Below are 22,359 nucleotides of genomic sequence, written 5' to 3'. Positions count from 1 at the left end.
CGGTTTTGCCAATTTTTGATGGAATTTTTGATTTCCTGTATATCTCTTTGAATCTGCTTCATGCATTCTGTTTGTTTCTTATATTGATCATTCAAGGTTTCCATCATTTTGCATTATTCCTCTATTTTTTAACCATGTCTTCTTTAGATGTGTTCAGCATTTCTTTCATTGCATTTATCATTTCTTCTTTTACCTGGGAGATTATTTCTGGTCTGAGTTCTTTTAGAGCTTCCTGGAGTTGTTTCTTTACTTCAGTTACTATCATTTCAGGACTGTGGCTTACATTTTCTTCTATGTCCATGTCTCCTAGGCTTGCTTGGGGTGGGCTGGCTGTTTGAGGTTTTATTTTGCTCTTTCATTTTATCATTTTCCTGTATTTCCAGGCTTTGAGTGATGTTCCAATGCTTCCCTATGCATTGGAAATCACCTCATACACTTTCAGCTCACATGGTGGGATACAGGCGGCTATCTTCCATCTGGGGTTGCTGCGTATGGCCTAGTCAGGCCCACAGGGACCTCTGGTGTGGCCTCTGGTGATTTGGGAGGCTCTGAGCCATGTCCCAAAGCTTCTCTGTGCACTGGAAATCACCCTTGCTCCAGTCTGAATGCAGGCAGCCTCCCATGGCTGGGGGTCACTGGGCATGGCCAATAATATAAAAGTTAAACAGCTTCATTTTTCAATAACACAGTCAGAATATTGAAATAACTAAAGATACATTAAAATTTCAGAGCATATTCTAGAAAATATATATTCCAGGAAGATGTTTTCTTAATCATTCTTCCCATAGCTTAAATATACAAATATACTTTCTTAGAAAAGCCTTAAATTTATGTCAGTGCAACTAAGTCAATACGTGAAAGGCCAGTTCTTGAAAGTGAGATTAAAAGGTGTGCTTATTTAAGTGGCTATATAAATAAATAATGGTGTTCTATTGAACAGTGATATTTTATAAAACAGTTTAGAAAATTATTCAAAGGAAAAACAGCTAATTAGTCACATTAACTTTTCATGTATAAAATTGCCTTTCAGAGTTAACTGGTCACTTCCACTGGTTTTTTGTCCTCATCTTTTGTATAAAACTAGAAATTCATTACAGATTGGCATTTGACACTTGCAGATATTATGTGTTTTTTAAATCAGGAAGGATGGGGCTTTTAAAAGAATTTAATTATCTTAAAAGTAGAAGTGGTGAGTCACTTTCTCATTTAAGAGGTATGGTATTTCAATAGGAAGACAATATTTGCCTTCTACAAAATTTTTCCTAAGAAGAAAGTGCTCAGAAGAGTGAGAAGATATTGTCAATAGTTTAATAGAATTGTACTCCTGGTCCTTTGTCACAGCTCAAATTTGCATTCAGGATACAAAGAAAGATTCAGTTTCCTCACTGTCTAATCAACTTATTCCTGTCAGGTTCACCTTCAAGTTGGTTCTTGCCTTTGCTAAGAGCCCTTAGTTCTTAACTTATAGAGGAACCTGAAGCAGATGGTTGGGTTACTTTGATGGCTACTTGATGTTTCTTTTTTTTAAAGGAGCATTTGCTATGAGGTCCTTCCCTGAAGAATCTCACTATGGGCAAAGTATCTGTTGATGGGGACCCCTCAGGGCACTCTTCTGTAAGATATGAAAATGATTTTTATTTTTAAGCTGTCTATTGCACATTTATCTGTAGGAGACTCAATCCATATTTTCCAATTAAGGGAGACTGTATAAACACATTTCTAAGTCTTTGAGCTTGCTTCTTTTAAACCCTTAAGAGGCATACATACAATATTCAATTCCTTTATAGTTTGAAAGTGGGATGCTTTTCTGTGATAGATATCTGAATCTATTGCTTGTTATTTTTTCCCTCAAGTTCCTTTTCCAGGTTTTTGGCATCAGGGTTATCATGTCTTGCCATGGCTCTGAAAGTGCTGACGTACATTGCAGCCATGCTAAGATACTGTGATTCATTGTGTTCCTACGCAGGGCTCACCCTTCAGGTGGTCTTCCCTTCCAGAGTTGTTTCTGTGCTGTTGGCATTCCCTGCCAGGCTACTTTTGTAGGCTCCAGGGTTCCCTGTAATGTTGGACTGCCTCTCTCACACACCTTCCGTGGCTTGCTACTGCTTAGAGAACAAGTGAAGTCCAGAGTTCCAGGCTTCCTCCTCAGCTTGTGTTCACTGCTTCCCTGATGTCCTCTCACTGGAGCCACAGGGGTCTGCTGTGGGGCATTCAGTGTGCTCCAACCCTCTTTTACTTGGCCAGGACAGTAGTCACCTAATAAAGCTTCTTTTCACAGAGCTCTGGTACCTATCCAGAAAGCCATGTCTTAGTTATCTTTATATCCACTTGGGATCAAACCAAGGCTTCAGAAAATGACTGCTCAGCGATTTGTGAAACGGCGCCTATCATATACATGTATTGAATATCACACTGTACCCCATAAGTATGTGTAACTAGTACATGTTACTCAGAAAAAATTTAAATATTCATCAGGATGGAAATAAGTGCCTTGATTTGTTCATTACACATTGTATACCTACCTGTATTGAAATTATCATGGCATACACCATAAACTTATACAGTTAAACTAATAAAAATAAGTAAAATAAAATGTTATACATAGTGGTGAGTAGAAAGACTGATATTCTAGTGCTTATGTCACTATTTGCAGACAGATCTTGTTTTTATTCTGGTACCATCTGCCTCCTTTTCCTGTGTTTGGCTTATTGGGACAATCAGAAAAGGAACAATTGATAAAAGCACTTTGAAAGTGACACAGCTCCATGCACTTGTGAGATTACTGTGATTTTCAGAGCCAAAAGATTTATAACTTTCTCAGGCTTCTTATTCATTCATTCCAGCTCAGAGATATTCTCTGACAAAGTATATTAGGCAGTCTGCCTCTCTCAGTGGTGGAACTTTCTGATGTAAATAGCAAATGGTTTTACTTGATGGTAAATCTACCTGACTGAGATGGTACTGGTTTTGATAGGTGTCATCAAATCATCCCAGACCTGAATTCAGTATCTTTTAGTGATATCTGCACACTTACTTCCTTTATAGCATTATTCACAATGTCCAAGAATTAGAATATCAGTGTCTGTTGATGAGATGAATAAAGAAAATGTAGTTTATATATATAATGGAATGTTACTCATTATAAAAAAGAAACTCCACCATCTTTTGCGAGCATAAATAAACTTGAAGAACATTATACTAAGTTGAATAAGCCAGGCACAGAAATATAAATACAATATCATCTGTTGTATATATAGAACCTATAAAGGTAGAATTGTGGTTTCCAGGGGCTGGGGGGGGGTGTGTGTGTGAAAAAATATTGGTGAAAGAGTATAAAATCTCGGTAAAATGTCTTAAGTTCTGGGAATCTGTATACAGCATGAATGATGATGGATGACTTAACTTTTGGTAATCATTACACAATGCATATTTATATCAAAAGATGTTATATGTCTTGATTATATAATTTTCATATATCAATGTTTTAAAATTAAAAAAACCCTATGTGCCACGAATCTCTCTGTAATTTAATAGTGGCAAACCTATGGCATGCATGTTGTTTTTAAGACAAAAGACATTAATGCATGAGTTGATTTCTTCTAAACTAAAACCTCGGTATTCAGGACTAATTGCATTGTTGGCTCTTTGTGATTCATAAATGAATTTTGGGTTACAGTTTGGGCATTCATCTCTAAAATATTTGCCATCACGGATGTAGTTCTCTCTTATCCAAAGGAAAAGTCAAAATATTCACTGGAGGGATATTTTCTATGTAAGTGTTGCGTTTCAATAGGAAAAAAAGAGACCAATTCTATTTGCCTTACTTCTACCCTAATGTCTGTGTTCACCTTAAAAAGTTTAATTACAATCCTTTTTTTTTTTTCTTTTTGCCCTGTGAATCTGTGGGATTAACCAGCCAAGGTGATGAAGTTTCCTCTACTTCTGTTCCAGAGATCTGGCATGCTATTTTCTGCTTTTTAAATTTTTTATGGGGCGATTACTTTGAGAATGATGAGGTAAAACTGAGTGCACAAGTGAGTTAATTAGTCTAAACTATTCACCCAACTAACTAGGTCAGGAACGGCAAGGCATTCCCACTTCAATTGGCTTCCACTAACTGGAATGGCCCAGAGAGTGGAGCACCCTGTAGGAGTAAAATTTTACTGCTTTATGTTTGCTGTTAATTAACATCTACTATTTGACTGTGCAACCGAAAATTGCCCACGGTCAAATAATCTTTCCTGAGAACACAATGGTCCAAAGTTGGCAGAGTTCATGGATCCGTGTTCTATTTTTAACGCTTGGGGCAGGGATTTATTCTTATTCCCATTTCTTTAAGTGAAGAAACTGAGGTAAAGAGAAGTAAGAGAACTAGTCCAAGCTCATTTAAAAAATCTAGACAATAATACAGCCTTATACAAATTCAGGCAGGTCTCCTGCAAAGCCTTTGCTCACCAGCCAAATCATAGAGCCAACTGCAAAAAAGGAAGTATTTAATTTTGTAGATTGCTTAGATGATTGGATTGTTGAAGTTTACTTATTATGGTGAAGTAATTCTCATTAACTGTCTTTGAGTCCGTGAGCTAGTTTGCGTTTAATTTTATTTTGTCCATATGGCTTCTGTCTTTCAGCTTCCATCGTGATTCAGAAATGGTGGTGCCACATGAACCCGTGCTTGGAAGGAGAGGATTGCAAAGTGCTGCCCGATTACTCAGGTTGGTCCTGTAGCAGTGGCAATAAAGTCAAAACCACAAAGGCAAGTATGGACAAAAACTCCTCCCATTTACAACTGCAGTGCCTTGTTATTTCCCTTGATTTTGTCCTGTCATGAAGAGAACAGCATTACTGTATGTCGCCAAGTCAGGCTTGGCTGTGCCCCTGTATGGCTTTGGCCTTGCCGAAAAGCCCCTCTCTCAGCATCACCTTCTGTTTCAGGTTTTATAGAGCAAGTGATTTGATGGGTGAACTGTTGGCTTAGGCAGGGCCAGTAATTTATTTCTGTTCCTTCGAAGCCCAATCTAAAGGTAAAGTTTCAGAGGTGATGAAAGAGTGTATTAAAGCAGCATGGTAGAAATACACACACACAGATGATTAACTCAAGGAGAAATACCTGCTGCCTTAACAGAGATTGAATAGTTGAAGCCTCTTAATCAAGTCCTATGTGTCAACAGTTCCTTCCCTGCCCAATAGGCCTTTTTGCAGTCCGTGTCTCTGAAGGGTGTCTAGCCCATTTTCAACTAAAATCTAACATGATTCCACTCTCCCTGTATCCCACTGGTTACTTTGTCCTTGAGATTTTTACCATCCTCCCCTCCACACCTCATGTCCATAGTTCCTTTTCTTATTCTACCCACCGTCTCGTCAAGACTCCAGCCCCCCTACAGTGGCTGTAGACCTCTATGAAATGTCTGTCCTCTTCGGCCAGTGGCTCCTCTTGAGTCCTTGCGCACTGGCTTCTGCCTGTTCAGCCTGTCATAGGTAATCTGGCAGCTTCCAGTCCTTGATTTGCTGCTCCACACCTCTTGGTCTTCTCGTGGTCCCTTTCACCTTGGTACCTTTACAGCACTGTCACTATTTTTGGAATGTGCTTCTTGCCCTCTTCTGGTAAACCTTTGTTTTTTCAGGGAATTCTTTCCTTGTGGGATTCATGGCCTGTATCTCTGAGCATTTATCATAGCTACATTTTATATGGATGACTGTCCTCCTTTGCTTAGTACAGCTTGCTGGTGAATGGGGGAACAGGGAAGTCAGGCCCTATACCTATTTTGCTCACCAGAGTTTGATGAATACCTTAGTGACTATTTATTGAGTAAAAATTAAGCACAGAAGTCATTCTGAGCTTATCAGAGTTGGACATACTGAAATGAAGTGATGCTTTGGGTCAGGTGGCTGAGATGTGGTCTTGCGGAAGTATAATGTAGCATGGCCAGTTTATTTTTTCTTAATGCTTCTCCTTTTATGAATATTTTGAATAATTAAGCCCCAAGAGTTCTCATTCACCTTCAGTAACAGATCAAACAACAGCAGGTTACTTCTTCCCCTGAGAGTGTTTATAAAATAAACAGTATTCTACAAAATATGTATGTAAATAATGCTGTTAATATAAGAAATTAAATCTAACATAAAATATATAATATTTTATATTTTTAAATAAAGCTTTAGCAGAAAGTATCACATCTCAAATAATCAACAGAATATTAAATCAGTTGACTAGTTCCTTATTTTAGTTAAAATCATCATAGAACAATCAAGACCGTTTTCAACATTAATTGCTGTTATCAGATAACCTGTCACTATTCTTGATAGTGTTATGACCTGACTTATAGTTGGTTCTTAGTATTCATAGGGTCTGAGTTCAAGAAATCAAGTAACCACAGATGGAAAATATTTGAAAAAGTTAATTGCATCTATACTGAACTTGTAGAAATTTTTCTTGCCATTGTCCCCTAAAATATCATACAAAACTATTTCCGTAGCATTTACATTATTTGGGATATAACAAGGAACCCATAGATGACTTAAAGTATATGGCAGAGTAGGTTATAAGCAAACATGGCACAAAAATTGTGTATAAGGAAATTGAGCTTCTGCAAATTTTGATCTTCATGGCAGTGCTTGAACCAGGTCCCCGTAAATACCCAGAGAGGATTGAGTTCTTTTATATCCAAGGCTTTGCAAGTCCTTGGAGTCACTAACTGGAGGAGCAAGGAAGTTAACATTTCTTCTGTCTGTCCCAGCCTTCCTTCCAAGTCACTGCCAATAAACTTCCTGGCTCTATAAACTCAATGTGTTTGCGAAGCGCACACTGTCTCAGGACTGCTCCACTATCCTGCCTGACCCTTTAAGCCATTTTCCCTTAAGTGCTCCCTAAATGAAAATACTGAAGTCTCTAATGAGGTAAGGTCTTACATCCATCAGGGCTAGTTTTTTTTTCTTTCACTGTATTTCTTGTAGACTAAGAAATAACAGAAGATTGTATTGATTTTTAGATATAGATGTAAAACAAGACTATGAGTAGAAGCCAACTACATCCCGGAAAAGAATGCGTCTAAACTGGTCCTCCTGGTAGAGTAGTTCTCTCTCTCTTTCACTGTTTATGTGCAGTAAGAGAGGGCATTAGCAGGAAGCAAACCTTTAGGGGCATTTTGCCTCTATGTGCTGGGAATATAAGTTTGCTATAGCTAAATCCTCAGTGGTAGTGACATTTCATTTAGCACTTGGAAAAGTCATAGAATCATAATACAGTTCCCCAAGCCATCATGATACTTGGACTGCTTTTCTTTAAAGATATGCCACTTGAGAATAATCTAAAAGTCATAAAACTTTGTTTCCTTTATTACTCTAAGTCAACGTGACTTGAACTGCATAAAACATTTTGTTTGTCGTGAGTTATACCACAATACAGAGTTACTTGTGGAGCTGAGACCAGCTTCTAGGGTGAGGTTAGTACCCTGGAGGCTATATCTTTTCAAATTTGTGCAGACCACATACCCCAGGAGAGACAGCAGTCCTATAAAGGCACAGCAGTTGCCTCCCTAGAGGAGGTGTTCCTATATAACAAAATGGTTTCCATTTTCCTTAAACAGTTCATGCACAGCAGTATCAAAACACAGAGAGCTAGAAAAATCAAGTCATCCACAGTAAGCCAATGTCAGAATTTTACATTCCATTTAAATGCAAATATGAAGAGTAAGCAGTTGAGATGTTAATGGCCTGAGATGAAGATAAGAAAATCCCCTAGCCAGTTATCTTTCCCAGATATAAAACACTGGCATCAAGTTTACTCTAACAATATGGTTTTCAGCATCTCCAGAGAAGGTGCAGCTACTCCTTCCTGTAAGAAAATGTAACTGTTGTTTGGCCTCAATTCTACTTGACCTAAATGAATTCTGGGTTTTGCTGCATTCTCTGGGCTGAGCAGTTTTTCCTTATTTTAAGTTGTCAAAGTTAAGACTTCCAACATGTGTATAAAATCATCCTACCACTGAAGCCAAGCCTTTGCCAGAGGTTTTGTGTTTTTTTGCCAATAGAAGCAAATCACATTGAACGTTGAGAAATTTCACATTTTTAATATTCTTGCTTTAGAAATCTCTACTAAGAATGAAGAACTGCATCTTTAGAGGGGTGGCTTTCAGTCAGGGATAGTTCTGCCACTGAGTGCACATGTGGCAATATGTGAGGACATTTTTTTGTTCTGTATTGTGATGTTTGCTCTTGGCATCTGTGTGTTGAAACCTCCTACAAACAGCAAGACAGTCCCCATAACAAGCCATAATCTGACCCAAAATGTCAGCAGTTCCCAGGTTGAAAAACTGCTTTAGTAAAGAGGGTACTTTTTCTGTAGCTCTTTGCAAGATACCTACTTACCCTTATTTCATTTTGCTCTTCAAAGTTTGAGTGTCTAAAAATTTCTGATATGTCACACTGGAAAACTCTGAGAGGGATGAGGTAAGAATAGAACTCACACCTCTGTGTTTAAACCTCAAGAGAGTCCAAATTTTCAGATAGGTTAGTGCCATGATAATAATCTATGATACCCAACATTGGTCAGACCAGAGATAAAAATAATATGAGTCATTGGAAACAACACAGAAATTAAAAAAAAATAGAAGCCACAGTTCTCTTTGGCAACCACCTTACTGTGATAATAATCCAAGTCCTGTCTAATATCTTCCTCAAATGAGATCTTTTTCCATCTCTTAGGCTACCATCCCAGGTCAATGTCAAGGTTTAATGGCTTCATGGTTATAGGAAAGTTATCATAGAGACTTGTTAAAAACACAGTTTGGATCCTCTCTCTAGGGTATTAAGGCATAGTAAACATTGTCAGGGCTTAGAAAAGCATGCTTTAAAAATGTTGTCCTTAGGGTGATAAACAGTATGAGAAAGTCACTATAATCTTACTGAACTCCATACCTATTGTCACCTTTAATTAGCTTCTATCCTGTTTTTATTGCCCCCAGGGTAAATTTTTTGCTCAGGTCCTTCCCTGGTGAGATACCATTACTGGGTTTCCATTAGTAACTAATTCAAAGTATAAGCATCTTGAATTCAGAGCCCTCATTTCCGGTCACCATATAGATCATTTAATTTCCAGACCCATTGCTATCTTCTCCCCTTTCCAAAATCCCGCTTGCTTTTTGGGTCTGACAGAGATACCTGCTTCTCCTTGAAGTCTTGTCTTCTCTGATCTCTACAGTCAGGATACCCTGATGCATGGGAGTGGAGCTAGTATTGGCATGTTAGTAACTTTGTACCTATCACACCTTTAAAAATAGCAATCAAATCTTCTTCCACTCATGATAGGAACAGTAATAATTTTAAGGGAAAATAAATATGAGAGTATCTTATCATCTAACTTTCAATATTGTTTCCAAAAATGAGCTGGGCATAGAGACCAAGCCATTTGAAATAATATAGTTTTGAGACTCACATCCTCAGTGTAGACTGATACTTGATATAAATGCTTTAGGTTCTGTACAGCAGCATGACAAGTCTAGGAGGAATGAACATGGAAATAGCCACCATTTTCCAAGTGCTAACCATGTGACAGGCACTGAACCAAGTATTCAATTCATGTATTTCTTTCACTCTTCACTACAAGGACACCTTTTGCTGGCAAAGAAATGAAGGCTAAGAGATAATCTACTCCATCTGAAAACGTGATTAACTCCATCATTCAGTTGATCACAGGAAAGACCTTGGAGTTCACCTTGTTTCCTCTTCTCACATCCTCTGTGGGAAGTCCTGGTGACTTCCCCTTTCATCACCTGGGCCAAAGTGATCCCTTTAAGTGGATGGCCAGGCCATGCATTCCTCAGCTCCTATTTATACCTTATCTAGGAAGGGCAAAAGCCTTCACAGTGCCTGTACACCCTTGCTCTTCATCTCGTCCTCTGCCGGAAGAGTTCTTCTACAGTGGGTGCAGTTTCCCCTCATTGCCTTCAAGCATCTCCCCAGCTCTCCCCTTTCCTGAGAATCCTGTGTATAACAGTGACCATTCCTGTCCCAGGATTTCTGTTCTCCATTATCCTGCTTTCCTTTCCTTCATAGTACATATTTCCTTCCCAGATTTTTTCCAGGCATTTCTTTGTCCCACCTTTTCCTCAGGAATAAGTAAGCTTAGCTTGTGGACCAAATCCACTGCTTTGTTTTGTTTTGTTATGACCTGAGAGCTAAGAATGGGCTTCACAGTTTTAAATGGTTGGAAAACAAATTAAAGCAAGAATAATGTTTCTTAGCTCGTGAAAATTATATGAAATACAATTTCAGTATTACTAGATAGTTTTATTGGAACAAAACAATACTCATCAGTTTACTTATTGTCCATGGCTGCTATTGTGAGTGGCATGAAGTTGGAGTTCGGCAGTGGCTGCAAGGATTGTTAAGACCTGAAAGGCTGAAGATATGTACCATATTTAATTCTGTGCAGAAAAGGTCTTGTAGGTCCTTCCCTAGAATGCAGGCTGTATTAAGGCAAGGTTTTTGTTTGGTTTGCTGCAGCATACTCACACAAAAGAGCTATTTTTTTTTGTTGAGTACATAAATGTAGGTCATACATATGTCAGTCCATAGCAAAGCTGAGGTTTGAATAAATGCCTGATTGGACCTAAAGACCAGGGATGATGATTATGTTACCAAATAACAGTATATTTTGAAATTTTTTCTTTGCATATCCATGTGAAAGTCTTAAGTATTGATTAGCCTGCAGAAATTTTACATGACCAAATAAAACTATAGATACTGCTGTACTCTTTATTCAGATTATAAGTAATGACCTTAAATGTTTAACATTTAGAAATATGACTCATTCTTCATAGATATGTTTCTATTGAACATAGTTTTTTTAAATAATCATTTAAAAAAAGTAGAATAACTGAATTAAAAAGTAATGAAGGCAAAATTTTGATCCCAACACACAGCGATTTAAATTGGCAATCATTTGAAAAAATTTTGCTGCTGCTAACAAAGCATGCTCGGCATGCATGACATGATGGGCGAAGAGTGTACCTCATTTGATGGGGTTTTTGTAACCTCACCAAGTACAAATCTAGGGTATACAACACCCTGTGATAGAAGACTTACAAGAAATGCAAAGGACTTGGTTTGAAGGGTTGATTTAGTGAGACTGGTTACAGATAATGGTGCACATTGATAGAGTTCACACTGGTGACACAAACGGGGACTTACTTGTTTCATGGCTGGAGGGGTTATCTTTGGTGTGTATATCAAATGCTCACTTATTTATTTTGTTTTAGGTAACGCGGTAGCAGAGACAGAGCTGTGTTTTAATCCTGAAGGAGATGCATTTGAGTGCAGAGCACTCTCATGTGGATTACCATCCTTGCTGGGAAAGAGTTTTGGATGTCAGCAAATTCACATTTGTGATACGAGGGTCATGAGGAGTGGCATTTGCCTAACCATCCCTCCTCTCTCTGCTTCATGAATTTTATTGTATTGGGATGCGACCACTGATGCCACACAACTGTCATCTGATCTGAATTCACCTCTGAGCTATCCAGGAGGAGCAAATCAGAGACATCAAAGTAGATCACCCATAAGAGACCATGTGGTCTTTAATTTCTTTCAGCCTTTACAGAGGATCATGGACATATGTTTCCAAGGATCCTCCTTCTATTTCTCTTTTGAATTTTTTCTTTAACAATTGTATTAAAGTGGTTTGAAAGGTATTTAAACAACAAGATTTTGGCAAAAATAATTGTTGGACTCCAGTTGACTGCTGAATAATATTTATTTTATAAACCTTTAAGAATAGAAGGACACATTGGAGTTACTGTGTATTCATTTATATTTTTACTTTTGATAATTTAAAACTTTTGCCTTTTAGACTTCATTGCTAGGTTAGCAGAAATAAAATGGGAGCATTGTAACCTCACTTCCCATTTGACTGAGTTGTAAAAATGTATTTCAGCTCTAATATTTTGCAATCAAAGCTCAGTCATGACATATTCACACAGAAAAATAATACTTTGGAGGATTTTTATGGCTTATATGTGTCACACAGGTAAACTGTTTTAAATGTGAAGTAGTCTGTGTTTAGATTAAGGGTGATTTCTTAGATCCAGTTTATGCCAAAATATATAAAAATATTTTGTTAACTTGTAGACATGAGTCTTTTTTTTAAAGCTGAATTTTTGGACTGTAAACCATTTCTTCCCAGGTCTACTCTTTCCCCATGTATTTGTTAGCTATTTTGTTTCTTTAAATGTAAGTAGAACCTGAGTGAGTTTTTCTTGTTTTAATGACTGCAACAGACATGTCTCTGCATATTTGCAGATGCTGTCATGCAGAAATGTCAAGCAGATAAGGGATTGCCCAGATCTTAAAAGCATATTGTCATTAATGTACCTACTAGTATAATAATATGGGAAGGGCTTTGTATATTAAGAATACATAGAAGAAAACTTTCAGCATTAATTATCCCTGTCCCATCACAACTAGGGGGATAATGTTATTTACAGTGATAACAATCATTTGATTTCATTCTTGCAAAATATATAGAATAGGTGATGTTCATTTGCTACATTCTATTTGCATTTGGCTGACTACCTACCAGAATTATTACTCCCACATTAATAGTAAAAACTTAATTTTGCTGATGGCATATATGTTTTCTGTGATTATTTCATGCCCCAAGAGTTTATGTTAAATACCAAATCTACAAAATTTTGATATATATATGGAAATACCTAATTTTATAAATAACACTTAAGTTCAGGGATGTGACTGAGTGATGAAGTTGGCATCTAGGTAGCTTTAAGGAGAATTTAAGGTCCAGTGACAGTTGGGCTTAGGTGCATTTATGATGTGTTATGTAAGCTCTGCTTCCTTTGGTGTAAGACCCTCCAAGGTAAGAAAATGTTAACAAAATGTAAGGTTTTATGGTACATCAAATAATGTCTTAGTTTTTAGCTCATGCATCTGATCTTGTGTGGTCCCAAATAAGATCAAGCATCAAAGACACTATTTCCCCTTGAGGTTAATTTATAGGGAGTAAACCACTTTCAGGGAATCCGTGGTCCATTTAGCAAAATGGCAGGCCTGGAAGCTGTCACTTCAGCCGTTATTGCTTCAAAGTGTACCTTTTACCTACTTCAAAAGCAAGCCCTGAAATAGAGCTTTCCTTTGGAAGCATCTTAATGTTACCCTTTCCATTCCTTCTTGTAGGAGAGTAGGAGGGGAATTTTTCTGTATTTTTATGGACCAAGGGAGTTAAGAGGATGACAGTCGTGTCAGCATTAAATCCACTGTGGCACATGTGGCTCCAACACAAGAAACTTTGATTCAAGTGTCTTGAAACACTTAGTTGCCCACTGGGTAGTGTGAAGGTAGCCTAGATCCCTTTACAGCAGCCAGTAACCCCGTAGTTTTTACAACTCTCCCTCATGTCCAGATGTGCTGCTCCCCGCTGCTCACACCATTTCATTGCCTGCCATTGAAAAGGGGCAGCTCAAATGCATACTGACCCTCCCCAAGATTCCCTGACTTACTGAGATTCTCTATCCTCATATAAATAAAGCCATTTCTCCAGTCAGCCTACGAGAACTTCATGAATATTCTCATTTCACAGAGAGAGTTAAGACTTAGTAAAATTACACTTGCCCAAACCCACAATATTACTGGAAATTATACAATGAGGGATCACGGTAAAATACAGGAAATTGTAGACTTATTTTTGAGTAATTTAAAAATAACATTCACTGTTCTGTATTTTAAGTGTCATGGAAATGTACTAGTCTTAGAATCTGGCTAGTATCTGCCTATTTTTCCATGTTTTTTAGGGCACACTGGCTGTACAGATTAATGGGTTTCATTTTGGCCGATTTGTACATGCACATCACATCTTCCTGTATCCCTGTGTTATCCTTTTGCCACCCTCCTGCTTAGTTTCACAATTTGGGGGGAAGGTTTCAATGTATATAACATATTTTGATCATATTCATGCTTTCCTATCATCAAGGTTAGATATGTTTACAGCAGCACCTGATTTCTTTGCTACTATCGTATAATGTGTCAATGAACTAATAAAGAAAATCATGCTGCTAATATTTTTAAGTGAACCAGATGTTTATAGCTGAATTTCTATTTAAATTCCAGTATTTTCTATTTATTTAAAGGAAACTTTTGGCCTTGTATAGTACCACACATACTATTCTGTGGTTATATGAACTATGAGCTCCTTGTAAGACTCTGCACACACCCCTGTCTTTTTTTTTTTTTTTTTGTCTTTTTCGTTTTAATCGGTTTCAGGGATCAAACTCACGATCGCACACTTGCAAGGCAGGAGCTTATGCCGCTGAGCTAAATCCCCAGCCCCCACACCACTGTCTTTATTTGAAGATCACCAGCCCTTCTGCACAAGAGAAGTTTTGGTTAGAGGCTGCATTAGGGTGTATATGATCCAGCAGATGTCATGTGGATATTCAAAATTCTTGAATATAAACATGCAGTAACGCTAAACTTGTATTTTCTCATTTTACCTTTTAGGTGAAGAGAAGTGGCCCCTTTGATTGATTGATTGATTTTCCTCAGTCCACCATCATTATGATTTGGCTAGCTCCCTTTATTTGAATATTTGTTCATATGGCCAAATTTCATTTTGGGAGAATTTCTTAAAATGGCAATGGAAACCATTAGACAAAGATGTTTTATATCGTAGATAAGTTTGTTAGAACTGAAAAATTCCTCTGCACATATAGGACACAATAAAAATGTGAATATTTTAAACAAGACATTTATCACAGTGAAAGACACATTGACATTAATCCCCCTCAAAATATCTCCCCTCACTTAAACACACATATCCTACTGTTCTTGCTACTTTCTGGAGCAATTCTGGAAGTCTTCCCTTACTGTCTTTAATTGTGCTGTTGAAGCTGACTTGATATCCTGAATGGATTCAAAATGTTACATATCGTGGTAATTTTGACTTTGCGGAAAACCCAGAAGTGGCCCAGCGCTAGACCTGGTGAATAGAATGGATACATAGAAATGTTTTTACGAGCCTGTCGTTCTGGTGGGTGGCACTTGGTGGCGGTATTCACCACTTTTTTAATCACAATTACAAAGACTTACAAAAGAGGACTTCCAGAACTGCTTCAGAAAGTGGCAAGAATGAGATGAATGTGTTTGAAGAGGGGTGTGGGGGGTATTTTGAGTGAGATTAATGGGTGTCTTACTTAATAAATTTTTTATGGTTTTAAATATTAACTATATTTTGTGGACTAAATCCAATTCTATTCCGATGATCAACTTCACCTTGAAATTGCCAAAGCACTATTTAGAGAGCAACAAAGTATATGGATTTCTCTGTTCTAGGGGTTGGCAAGCTGTTATCCATAGGTAAAACCCAGTTTGCCTGCTTTGTAGATATTTATTGTAACCCAGTCCTGCCATTCATTTATGTATTATTTAAATTGAGTTTATTAGAATACTGGAAGATAGTAGCAAAGAATACAAGCACAGGGGGAAAATAAAGCTGACTTTGAATCCTGGCTCTGCTACTTTATCCTAAAACATTATACAAGTTGCAGTTTCTCTACTTATAAAATGAAGATAAAGATATCTACACCTTTGTCTTAGTCCAATTTCTGTTGCTAAAAAAAAACCACTTGAAATCAGGTAGAAAGCTTATTGTGGCTCATGGTTGCAAGGGCTTCGAAGTCCTAGGGCATCATCGTGTCTTGCAATGTAATGTGACACGGCAGAAAGTGACAGGACAAGCAGGTGGACGTACAAACTCTGCCATGAGAAGAGCATTTGTCTCTTAAGAACCTGATTAACTCTTGAGGGCTCCCTCAAAACACAATCATATTTCAATATGCATTTTGAACAGGACAAATATTTTCAAACCAAAGCCACCTCATAGGAGTCTTTGTGTCATAAAAATTATATCATGGAACTCTTAACACCATACTCTTAATAATATTGTGTATCTTTTATGAATAACTTGAAGTCCAACTAATTTCTACAAGAGGGAAAGCTAGACAGATTTAAGAACTGGGGCTTAGCCAGAAATGATGGTGTGTACTAATAATCTTAGCACCCTAGGAGGCTGAGTCAAGAGGATTGCAAGTTTAAACCCAGCTAGGGATATAGTGAGACTCTGTCTCAAAATAAAAAAATAAACAGTGGGGATGTAGCACAGTGTGATGGTCTCAGGTTCACTCTCCATTACCACACACACACACACACACACACACACACACACACTGAAGATTAGGGTCTAAATGGATGTAGCTTACAAAAAATTGAGGACAATTACAGTAGGCCTTACAGCATGTTCTATGCTTCTAAGTAAGTTCATGCTTTGAGAAAGTAAAAGAAGAATAAACTTACAACTCAAGGAGTACTACTGTTCCTTGACCTTGGCTGTCAGTTGGGTAGAATGCTGAAAACTCTTGTGGCTTTCCTTATTCACAGACAGCCTTGTCCTGGAACACCTGCCTGGTGGGAGTGAGAGCACCCAGAAAGAAAGTCTTGGTGTACAGGTTATTCTGATCTGAATCTGAAACTCAGGACAGGAGGTTCCCAGCTCACACAGAGTTCTTTCAAGTTCAGCCAGAGAAAACCTCGAACCCCGTCCAACCTGGAGCCCTGTCATTTGAATGGAAACAATCATTTCAAGTTACCAAGCAATCTTGTAAACAGAAACTTTGAACAAAAGAGCCCTGTAAATAATTAATGAACAGTTACTGAAGCATGTTTTGCAGTCCTGGCAGTATTGATTTTGGGCCGGGAACAAAGCAGGGTTCTGCAAGCTCTTCCTTTAGTTCCTTTATCTATATGGCATCATCAATATTCATGGCTCACTTACATGTTAGGAATGTAAAATGAAGCATCTTTTATCTTGTTTATTTGGGCCTTTACTCTCTATGGATAAGGTCTCTGACCCATCTTTTAATTATCAGCTTTGATACTGTTAATGAGGAGTTATCAAAATAGTTCAGGACACTGAATTATTAATTGAATAACTGTAATTAACGATCAAGAAATGGAAGCAAGCAAGTGAACTTTGGATCTCTACTTCCAGCCCTGAAATCCAGTTCTCAGTAGGCCAGATTTGGTCTCTGAATTTTCTTGCCTTTGAACTTCATGTCCATTACTGGTTGGTTACATATATGCAGTATAAAATGCAATGTTTTATAGACTACTCACAAACATTTTAGAAAATAAAAACATGCCTATGATAGTTTAGCACAATAGCATCTAAAAGAAAACAAATAATTCACACTTTCTCTCTTATACAAACCAAGAGTGGCATGCCTAGGGCAGCTCAGGGGGGACACGAATTAAAATAGGAATCAGGACAATGTATTGGAGTATTTAAATATTCATGAGTACCATATATCCAACAGAGGATGGAAACTGATTCTGCACGCCACAGTAAAGTGACTAGAGTAAAACTATAAAATCTGAGTTTGAGAAGAGTTAGTGACAACTCTTGAAGCTGTCAAGTCAGAAAAATTGATATCTGATGCTGCAGTATGCTGTTTCAATCATGTATTGTCTGATTCACAAGACCGTAGATGAGGAGTTGAACCAGGGAAGAGATATTTAAATAGTTCTGTATTGAATGTTTCCAAGGAAGAAAGACTTGGCCCATGGAAAGACAGGGCATGTGGCTCTGATTTGGTGACAAAGGCAGTTAGGTTGAGGTCAGAGAGTGAAGAAGGTAGGAATTCTTGTGTTTTGGGAGGGCTCTTCACTTCCAATTAGACAGAAAGCTAATCTGGAATACCTCCCCCATTTATTACTCCATTCATCTTTCTGTGGTTTAAAGAGAGCTATATTTTTCTCTTTCTTCATCATACATCAAGTCCAAAAGACATCAAAGTAGGGAGGAGACTAGACTCAGAGCACAGTGTGGGAGGCATGTCTACCCAATAGGAAAATATCTGTTGAAATTGATGATCTAGGGGAGTAAGGCCCATGTGCCACACTCCAGGAGTGCACTCCAGCTAGTTCCTCGGGTCCCAGAGTTTCTGAACCCTGCCCTGCCACCACAAGGCCCTGGGGCCATGCTCTGGGGTGCATCTCTGTAGCTGCATAGAGGATCTGATCTCTGCCCAGCCCAGCATCCTAGTGCAATTTATCAGATAAATGCCTGACCAGCCTTACAGGTCAAAAAGGTGCCGAGCCTTACTCAGCCTTGAGCCCCAGAGCCATTCATCAGGGAGTGATGGCCTAGCTGATGGGTCCTGGAAATTTTGAGGTCTGCCCAGAAGAGAACAAGGCCCTTGTGCTATAGTTTGGGGGAGCATCCCAGCTATCCCCCACAGGTCCCAGAGGTTCTGAACTCCACCTAGCCAAGGGAAAGACCCCCATGCCATACTCCAGGAGTGCATCCTGGCTAGCTGCACAGGTCCTGGAGATTCTGAACACCATCTAGGTAGGCACAAGGCCCCAGTACCATTCTCTGGGGGTGTGTTCATGCTAGCTGCACAGGGGATCTGATCACTGCCCAGCCCAGCATCCCAGCACAATCCTTCACAGGAATTCCCAGCTAATCTCAGTTCACAGAGGCACCGAGCCCTGCCCAGTCCAGATTCCCAGAGCTGTTCATCAGGGAATGACCAGAGCTGACAGTTCCTGAGATTTCAAACTCTGTTCATCACACTGCAAGGCTCTGGCACCATAGTTTGTGGGTGCACCTGGCTAGCCACATCAGTATCAGAGGATCAAAGCTCTGCTCAGCCCAGCATCCCAGTGCAATCAGTTGGGAAGGTGGCTGGCCAGTTGCACAGGTCCCAGAGGAAAATGACAAAATAAAAGAGCAAGATGCAGTCTCAGTCTTCCAATCCACTGAGAACAAACCCAGGAGACACTGAAATGGAAGACATTGGAAATCGCACAACTGAACTTTCTGAAATGATAGTAACTGAAGTAAAGAAACAACTCCATGACGTTCTAGAGGAAATCAGATCAGAAATAATCTCCCAGGAAAAAAAGAAATGACAAACATTATGAAACAAATGTTGAGTGTATCTAAAGATGGTTTAGATAAAAAAAGAGGGACATAAGAAAATGATGGGAACCTTGAAGGAAAAATATAAGATGGAATTAGAATACATGAAACAGATTCAAAGGGATATCCAAGAAATTAAAAATTCCACTGACAGCTGGCAAAACCACTTGAAAGAAGCTGAAGATAGACTCTCAGACCTAGAAAACAGGATGGAAGCTTATCATGAAAGAAAAGATCTCTTAAAAATAACATAGAATCAGGAAACAACAATTCAACAGCTACGAGATGATGCCAAGTAAAACAATAGAATATTGATAGGTGTTAATGAAAAAGCAGGGGTCAACACAAATGACATAAGAAGACTATTTACAGGAACAATAGCAGAAAAATTTCCAAGCATCAGAAAAGAATCTGATATACAGACAGGTGAGGCATATAGGACCTCAATTAGCTATATCCAAAATAAATTTCACCTAGACATATAATAATTAGGGTCCCAGAAATTCAGCACAAGAACAGAATACTAAAAGCTGTCAGAGAAAAGAAACATCACCTAAGAAGGAAAACCTATCAGAATCATAACAGACTTCTCAACACAAAACTTTAAGATAAGAAGAGCTTGGCGTGAAGTATTTCAGTCCTGAAAGAGAACAACATCTAACCCTGATTGATGTACCCTGTAAAACTATCTTTGAAAATTGATGGGAAAATAAGATACTTCCATGACAAAGAACAACTGAAGAAATTCATAACCACCAAACCAACCCTACAAAGAGTAGTGGAAGATACTCTAGAAAGATGACTACAATTCCAAGAACAACAGCAGAAGGAAACCATCAAGCATGATAAGCAAACACAGAGAAAAAGTAGAGAACTATAAACAGAATGATAACATGATGAAGGTAAGTTAGTACATATCAGTTATATATATCAATATAAATGGTCTCAATTCACCAATGAAAGACAACAGACTGACAGAGTGGATTAAGAAACAAAATCCAACAATATGCTTCAACATTTAATTCAAAAGTAAATTCATAGACCAAAAGTCAAATGATGGAAAACAATGCTCCATGCAACAGGAAACCAGAAAAAAGAGAGGGTAGTTATTCTGATTGTAGATGTTATGGACTTCAAATGAAGAATGATCAAAAGAGGTCACTACATACTTCTTTGGGGAAAACTTCAAGAGGAAGAGATCACAATCATGAATATATATGCACCAATATTAGAGTACCAACTATGTAAGACAAATCTTAATAGACGTGAAAAAAAATTTAATAAGCAATAAAAAGATGTGGTATTTTTACACAATGAAGTACTACTCAGCTATAAAGAAAGATTGCACTGAAGCTTTTATAGGTAAATGGATATGACTTGAGACTGTACTCAGAAGTGAAATAAGTCAAACTCATGCGTGTAAATACCTTATTGTCTCCCCAGTGTAAGAAACTGAAAGAGCAAATAAGATCCAAAATCTACATTAATATTGTGTAAGGGGTAAGAAACTGCTCAAAGAGCAAAAGTAACTGGGATAGAGGAAAGGAGGAAAGAAGGAAGGGAAAAGGAAAAGACATAAATTTGTATATATACATACATAAGATAGCTAAGATGACAATATTACTAATTATATTAGTTCTTGGAAAATAATAGCTAATACTCACATGATTAGATCAATTTTGCATTTCTATATCTGGTGATCTAAGCAACCCTTTTGAAGATAACAATATGCAATATGACAAGCATCATAAAATACCTCTCATCTTATTTTGAAATCCTATATTGTTATTGTTTGGGGTTTGTTGTTGTTGGTTTGTCTCTTTCGTTTTTTGTTTTTCTTTTCTGTGTTTTTCCTCTTAAATAAAAAGAAGAATTGATGATTGATTACATAAAAACCATCCTGTAAATAGTGAAGCCACATAGACTCCACTAAAGATCAAGCTTAGAACAGTATGTTTAGTATATATAGCCATGAAAATATTAATATCCATATATTCAAATCATTTAAGAGACCAGTAGCAAAAGATGAATGCCTCAATAGAAAAATAGACAAATGACATTGATAATTTACAACAGAAGGTTTATAGCTTTTGCTGAGTTGAGATTGAACAGTGTTTCATACACCCAGTATTAAAAAGAAAAACACTGAAGAAGAATGGCAGGATGCAATATTTACAGTATAGCTATATATCAAGAATCTTAATGTGTACTTCTTAACTCATGATTTCTAACTATAGGACTTTATCTTAAGGAATTAAGAAGCCAAATAGAAAAGGGAGAAATTAAATTATCATTATTTGCAGATGACATGAGAGTCTATATAGAAGACCCACAAAACTCTACCAAACTTCTAGAATTAATAACCAAATTCAGTCACATAAATGGATACAAAGGCTACAATCAATAATCAATACCATTCCTATATACAAATAACAAACTCACTGAGTGAGAAATTAGGGAAACAAGATCTTTCACAATAGCACCAAAAACCAAACAAAACAAAAAGCGAAATGCTTAGGAATCAATCTAATAAAGGAAGTAACACCTTTACATTGAAAAAGGTACTCTGAAAAAGGAAATTGAAGAGGGTAACTTTTGCAAGACAGAAATTAGGAAAACAGTTAAAAAGTGAAATACTTAAGAATCAGTCTAATAAAGGAAGTAACAGATCTCTACATTGACAACTACAGGACTCTGAAAAAGGAAATTGAAAAAGGTGTCCTACAAATGCATATTCCTTGCTCTTGTGTAGGAAGAACCAGCATAGTAAAACTGATCATAATCCCCAAATTGTTATACAGATTTAAGGCAATCTCAATCAGAATACTATTGGGATACCTCACAGAACTAGAGAAAATTCTAAAATTCATTTGGAACCAAAAGAGCTCTAGGATAGCAAAAGTAATTCTGAGCACCAAAGGCAAGGCAAGGGGCATCATAAGCTCTGACTTGAAATTATGTTACAAAGCCACTGTGATAAAAACAGAACATATAAAAAGATGTAGAAACAACTTTAAACACACTCATCCACCTTGTGTTTGGCAAAGGGGCTAAACATATTCACTGGAAGAAAGCAAGCCTTTTCAATAAACAGTACTGGAAAAACTGGCTTTCCACATACTGAAGACTAAAGCTGACCCGTATCTCTCACCATGCTCTAAACTAAAGTCAGACTAGATCACATATCTAAATATTAAAACAGACACACTAAATCTGCTAGAAGATAGAATGGGTAGAACTCTTGAAGGCATAGGTGTAGGCAAAGACTTTGTGAACAAACCTGATTTAATGGGAAATACTACGGAGTCAACAACTAGGATCCCATTTTATTGAAAAGCTTTTGCACAGCAAAAGGAATCATCAACAGAGTG

The 22,359-nt window shown here is 37.7% G+C and overlaps 1 protein-coding gene across 5 annotated transcripts in view; it reads left to right on the top strand.

Moving 5' to 3' along the window:
- Tafa4 (TAFA chemokine like family member 4) overlaps positions 1-12,625 on the top strand; it is a 181,671-nt gene extending 169,046 nt beyond the window's left edge. For 4 of the 5 annotated variants that reach the window (XM_063260226.1, XM_063260223.1, XM_063260225.1 and 1 more), the window contains 2 exons: positions 4,632-4,715; positions 11,259-12,625. In XM_063260226.1, the coding sequence (XP_063116296.1) occupies positions 4,632-4,715; positions 11,259-11,446 (272 nt within the window). In that variant the 3' untranslated portion in view covers positions 11,447-12,625. Of the gene's footprint in view, positions 1-4,631; positions 4,757-11,258 lie in introns of all 5 variants that reach the window. The other variant, XM_063260228.1, reaches the window with a different exon arrangement.
- Positions 12,626-22,359: the final 9,734 nt, after the last annotated feature.

This window comes from Cavia porcellus, unplaced genomic scaffold (genome assembly GCF_034190915.1).
Source record: "Cavia porcellus strain 051 isolate PalLab524CR breed Dunkin Hartley unplaced genomic scaffold, mCavPor4.1 scaffold_13, whole genome shotgun sequence".
In the NCBI taxonomy this organism is placed as follows: domain Eukaryota; kingdom Metazoa; phylum Chordata; class Mammalia; order Rodentia; family Caviidae; genus Cavia; species Cavia porcellus.
This window is presented reverse-complemented; position numbering and strand designations above follow the sequence as displayed.